At 34.8% G+C, this 5923-nt stretch overlaps 1 protein-coding gene across 2 annotated transcripts; it reads right to left on the bottom strand.

The window, feature by feature from the left end:
• Window positions 1-1112: 1112 nt before the first annotated feature.
• On the bottom strand, window positions 1113-5296 carry LOC107763345 (uncharacterized). 2 transcript variants are annotated; one of them, XM_075254687.1, is made up of 4 exons: window positions 3136-5296; window positions 2709-2915; window positions 1860-1914; window positions 1113-1782 (listed from the first exon to the last, which is right to left on the bottom strand). In XM_075254687.1, the coding sequence occupies exons 1-4, from the start codon at window positions 4317-4319 to the stop codon at window positions 1114-1116; spliced, it is 2115 nt and encodes a 704-aa protein (XP_075110788.1). In that variant the 5' UTR covers window positions 4320-5296; the 3' UTR covers window position 1113. The 2 variants fall into 2 exon arrangements, with proteins under 2 accessions (XP_075110788.1, XP_075110787.1); XM_075254686.1 differs by having other exon boundaries at window positions 2709-3017; window positions 3136-5295.
• Window positions 5297-5923: the final 627 nt, after the last annotated feature.

The raw sequence follows: 5923 nt of genomic DNA, 5'->3' as shown, positions 1-5923 counted from the left end.
TATTTTATAGCTAAAAGAATAGTCTTGCTTCAATTTTCAAATCTCGTAGCAATTGTTGGGACATAATAGCTACATTTATTTGTCATAGTAGCTACATGTATTACAGATTCGTGTTGAAACCGTGATGTGCTAAATTTATATACAACATGGAATCTACATGGTCCAAAGATGCTGAAAACAATTCATACATAATTACAAAGGTGACTTACTGTGGGAGTAAAACAATGCCACCATTGAAGAATTAACATCAATATATATAGTTTCTCATGCGTGCTATACAGATTTTAATCTTAAACTAGTAATCTTTTAGTTGTGTTTCTACCAAAAAATCCGGTGTGTCGTGCTGCTCTTTTCCTTGGAAGAAATCTTAAAAAACCATGTCTTGGGTGCTCAAACTTGCGATGCGATACTCTTCTTATCTTACCTGTAATAGCTGGAAAAGAAAAGGCTAAGTGGCCTCAACCTTAAAGGAGTATCATAAGCCAACCACCTAAAGAGTACTCCCTTTAGCTTAGTGTGAGAAAAACATTATTTCAAGTAAGACAGAAAATTAGTTTTTACTTTTTCACAACATACAACTGGAATCTCCACACAAAATAATGTCCTTATAGTAGTTTGATAAATGCCAATAACCTACTACAAAAACTGTGTTTACATTAGGAATATAATAACACACATATTAGTAATCTTAAACTAATAATACACTACTCTAAAATCTGGAAAGTAAAAATGTCTGCTCTGGGTTTAAATTGCTGATTTTGGAATTCTGATTGAAACCACCCCAGAAAAGGAACTAGAGTTAACAGAAGCAATCCCATCACAATCTCATAACATTCATCCCATATATTGCCTTGTTAGTCCCTTTATAAGGCAGAATATGAATTGAAAATTCGTACTAAATTTCAGTTGTCCATGCCTGGATTCTCATTAAACAAAGAAGCATAAAATTTAACATACTATAATTGGGACGACAAGCAACAAAGCTCAGACCATTAACGGCATTGCCATGAGCACGGCTAAAGCTCAAGTATTGAAATTCACAGCTGATCAAATAAAAAAAAGTATCAACATTAATTGAGTGTAACCAAATATGCATCTATAACTTCTAAATATTTATAATAACAAATCTTCATCATCGGTTTCAGGGTCTGATTCAATGTCTTCAATAATATTATCAGCTAAGGTAACATCAGTACTGATAACATCGAGATCATTTCCTCTCCAATTTATAAAGTCTTCATCTTCCTCAAATGTACATGAGAAATTTTGAGCATCTTGTTGAAAAGTTTCTTCACTGACAACACCACCCGTAAAATAAGTAGAATGACCATTCAAGACAATGGACCAATTCGGATGAAGATTATCCTTGACATAAAAAACTTGTTCTACTTGAGATGCAAGTACAAATGGTTCATTTGTTGCTAGCTTTCGGTTAGTATTAACACTAACAACGCCATGTTTATCTATCTTCACTCCTTTCCCAATGTGATCAACATCCATCCAATCACATTTAAATAAAACAATTCGTTTGCCTTCGAGGTATTGAAGTTCTACTATTTCAGTCAGAACACCATAATAATCTATATTTTGACCATTCATTATTCCTCGTACTAAAACACCACTATTTTGTTTTACTCTATTTCCTTCCAATTGTTTAGTATGAAACCTAAAACCATTTATTTCATACCCTTTGAATCTTTGGACTCCATCAAAAGGACCTCTAGCCAAAGAATACAACCCGCTACTTGCATGAGAATTTTTTTTCTTGCGCATGTGCACGATCTACATAAAAATAAATAATAAAATAATGATGCTAAAGAAGTATTATAAATAACATTAAAAATACAATGAAAACTTACTCGATGGAAAAACCAATCATCGAAGTTCATGTTCCTATTGTTCTGCTCGTACTCACTGTTTAAAATAATCATAATAATGAGAAAGGGCTAACAAAATTAAATTCACAATATATAATACCATAAAGAAAAAATAACAACAACAACAATATGCCCAGTGTAGTCCCACAAGTGGGGTCTGGAGGGTAAAGTATACGCTGACCTTACCCATGCCTTTAAGAAGGCAAATAGGATGTTCCCGGTAGACCCTCGGCTGAGGGAGGGGGGACAATAACAAGCAAACTAATCTGACAACCGAAGCAAAATACAAAACTAGTAGTAGGTAATGCAATCAAAAAATCGAAAATAAAAGACAACAATAAGTAGTAATAGAAGTCTAGGGATACCAAAAAGAAAAAACACGAAAGACGCCAAATGGTGTATCAACATGTATTTTTAGGAAAGTGTTCGGAGAAAAAAAAAGCACGAGAAGAGTTTGACATTTTCTTTTAGGTGATGATTTGATTATTACCATACAGACCCAAAGGAAACTTTTTAACAGGGAAATTGGAAAATACATGCTACATATCTAATGTGCACGTTACAGTAGATTCCTTGACTGATAAAGTTCTTACTAAGGCATTTTCACCAAGATGATTATAGCCACAAAAAATCATCAAAAAGAGTTGTAACCAATATGAATCGGAAAGATTTACTTGATGAGATTTAAACAAAGATCATAAACAACAAATCATGTGCTTATCTTCACTGGACAATACCAAAAAGAACTTTTATGGTCGAACACTTCTAACTCAAACTCTTATAAATGCTTGGATGTTATTGTAGAAACAATAGCATAAAGAAAAACAATACCGTAGAAATGGTTGAACTTCTTCACAATTTCTCAAAACATAAAGATGCGCTTGTTTTCGCTCAACCTCTTCAAGAATTCTAGATGTATCGCTTAATAACGGGCAACCCTTTTGCTTAAATATTGATAATCCATTGCATGACTCAGCATGATCACCTTCATAATTTTTGTCCACTGGATTATACCCTCTCCCACTTCCATGTAAATACCTTGAACAAAATATTAAACTTTCTTCAACAATATACCCTTCTGCAATAGATCCTTCAGGTCGACATCTATTACGAACATAACATTTCAATTTGTGCAAGAATCTACATGATATAAAAGACAGTTAAAACTCATAGCATGATAAATTAAGTTAAGCTCTTAGCATGATAAACTAACAAGCCACAACAAATTAAACTGAAATTGTGAAATAGAAAAACATACCGCTCTATTGGGTACATCCATCTGTACTGTACAGGTCCAGCAATCTTGGCCTCTTGTGGAAGATGAATGATCAAGTGCACCATAATATAAAAAAAAACTGGTAGGAATATTTTTTCTAATTTGCTTAACGTTATTGGAATTTGAGCTGCAAGCCGATCTAACACATCAACTCTTACTGTTTTTGAACACAACTCTCTGAAGAAAATACCTAGCTCGGTAATAGCAGCATAGACATTGTTCGGCACAACTCCGCGAATTGCAAAAGGAAGCAACTGTTCCAAGAGAATGTGAGAATCATGACTCTTTAGTCCATAAATTTTTCGATCCTTTACTTTTACGCACCGTGATAAATTCGAAGAATAACCAGCTAGAACTTTAATAGTTTTCAAAAACTTGCATACTTTAGTCTTCTCTTCCGGTGATAAAGTATAGCATGCTGCTGGATAATACCACTTTCCATCTCTTTGAGTTGGATGCAAATCTCTTCTTATACCCATTTCCTTCAAATCACGACGAGCATTCAGATTATCTTTTGTTTTTCCTTCCATATCTAATAACGTCCCAATAATATTGTCACACACATTTTTTTCAATGTGCATGACATCTAAATTGTGACGTATTAAATTATTTTTCCAATAAGGAAGTCTGAAAAAGATGCTTTTCTTCCTCCAGTTATGAGTGGCTTTATCCCTTTCGTGTCTTTGTTTCTTCTGGGTCTTACCAAATTTAAAGCCATCCAAACTAGCCAACTGGTTTAAAATATCATCTCCAGAAAGAATTTTTGGAGCATGTCTTCTTTCTACTTCCCCATTAAAATCACGTTTATTACTCCGCCACTTATGATTAGATGATAAAAATCTACGAGCACCCATGTAAGAAAACTTACGACCATACTTTAGACGAATAGACGGAGTCTCTTTATTGCATGAAGGGCAAGCCAAAGCTCCCTTTGTGCTCCATCCAGACAAGTAGGCATAAGCTGGGAAATCGTTTATAGTCCATAAGAGTGCTGCCCGCATACAAAAGTTCTCCTTTCTGGAAGCATCATATGTATTGACTCCATTATACCACAATTCTTGCAACTCATCTATCAAAGATTCTAAGTACACATCAATGTCATTTCCAGGAGCTTTAGGACCCGGTATCAACAAAGATAAGAAGCAATATGGTTGCTTCATGCACATCTAAGGTGGTAGGTTATACACAGTAATAATCACTGGCCAAGTGCTATGAGAAACACTTAAATTGCCAAAAGGATTTATCCCGTCAGATGATAATCCAAGTCTAACATTACGAGGATCTCTAGCAAAACCCGGATTAGATGCATCAAAATGTTTCCACGCATCGGAGTCAGCTGGATGTCTAAGAACCCCATCTTTCAAACGCTGATATGATGCCATGTCATATCTGAAGCTATTTCTGATGACATAAATAACCTTTGCAATCTTGGTTTTAAGGGGAAATAGCGTAAAACTTTTCGAGGAACTTTGTTTTTATTCTTTCCTGGCGTTTCCCCATTAGTTTTTTTGACCTTCAACTGATTTCCACCTAGACTCACCACAAACCAAGCAAGATTCTGATTTTAAGAGACATTCCCTTCGCTTTTCTTTTTTCTTTTCCTTCTCCAGCAACGCTACATAAAATTCCATAAAAATGGTGGAGATCCAAGAAGTTTCGCCGACGAGGCATCTCCATTATTACCAAATTCAAACCCAAACCCGAACCCGACAAATATGACTAGGTACATACGAATATTCTCAAGATTTTGCAAGCTTTGTTTGTCTCTTAGTTTCTGTAGTTACTAGATTCAAGTATAACAACTCATTCCAATATTTTAATCCAGCGAAGTACATATCCCTTTGTTCTCCATCTGTTTGGATACTTTTCGTTATGGCTTCGAATTCTCTAATTGCAACTACAATTTTACATGGCAAAGGTACATCCATCTGCTATTCTATTCTTAAAAAGAAAAGCAATAAGAAAGACACTTCAAAGACAAAATTAAACTTACTTTTGATGTCGCCCAATGATGCCAGATGAGAAATGAGAATGAGGTTAAACCTTTAGCTTTGAGAGAGAATTTTTTGGAAGAGGCCGTTTAGGGATTTCTTGATAAGATCCAAAAATGTGACCAAAATTGAGGGATTTCCTAGTATACACTTTAGTCCCAATACTTTATACTATATGTTTATGTTGTTAAAAATTATTTGATTCAAATTTGTTCTATCAGAACAATACCTTTATCAATCAAGTGTAATTAGAAGTGTTTATAGTTCGATTCAATTCAATTTTACAGGGTTTCACCGGTAAGTTTCAAGTATCTTCATTAGAAATACTCAAAGTATTCTAGCATGAGTAGCAAACTACAATATATTGAATATGTGTCACGATCCAAAATCTCACCATAAGTGTCGTGATGGCATCTAGTCTCTAAGACTAGGTAAGCCTATTATAAAACAATTCAAGCCATTTTTTTATAATCGAAACCAACAACGGAAATAAATATACAACTTCCCAAGACTGGTAGTACTAAGTCACGAACTCTAACTAAACACATGAAATGATCTGAAGGAAATTAAATATACAATATTGCTCGAATAATAATTGACAGTACAATAAAAGGGAAAGACTCCAAGGTACTCGACGACCAAACAGCTCTACCTTGAATCCTTGCGATCACACCCTAACTCTGTCTGAGTCCTGTATGCCCAGCTGCCTTCTTTCGCTTCTGCGTTGCCAACATCGATGCTACGTTTTAAAACATCGCACCTGCGATTGCGCAGGTGCA

The sequence above is a fragment of the Nicotiana tabacum genome, chromosome 6 (genome assembly GCF_000715075.1).
Source record: "Nicotiana tabacum cultivar K326 chromosome 6, ASM71507v2, whole genome shotgun sequence".
Classification (NCBI taxonomy): Eukaryota; Viridiplantae; Streptophyta; class Magnoliopsida; order Solanales; family Solanaceae; genus Nicotiana; species Nicotiana tabacum.
This window is presented reverse-complemented; position numbering and strand designations above follow the sequence as displayed.

Coding starts and splice junctions, on each gene's coding strand:
- LOC107763345 (XM_075254686.1), bottom strand. CDS start 4,319: ATGTGCATGAAGCAACCATATTGCTTCTTATCTTTGTTGATACCGGGT. Junction 3,018..3,135: donor TGGATGTACCCAATAGAGCG/GTATGTTTTTCT, acceptor TATATCATGTAG/ATTCTTGCACAAATTGAAAT. Junction 1,915..2,708: donor GAAGTTCAACCATTTCTACG/GTATTGTTTTTC, acceptor TATTTTAAACAG/TGAGTACGAGCAGAACAATA.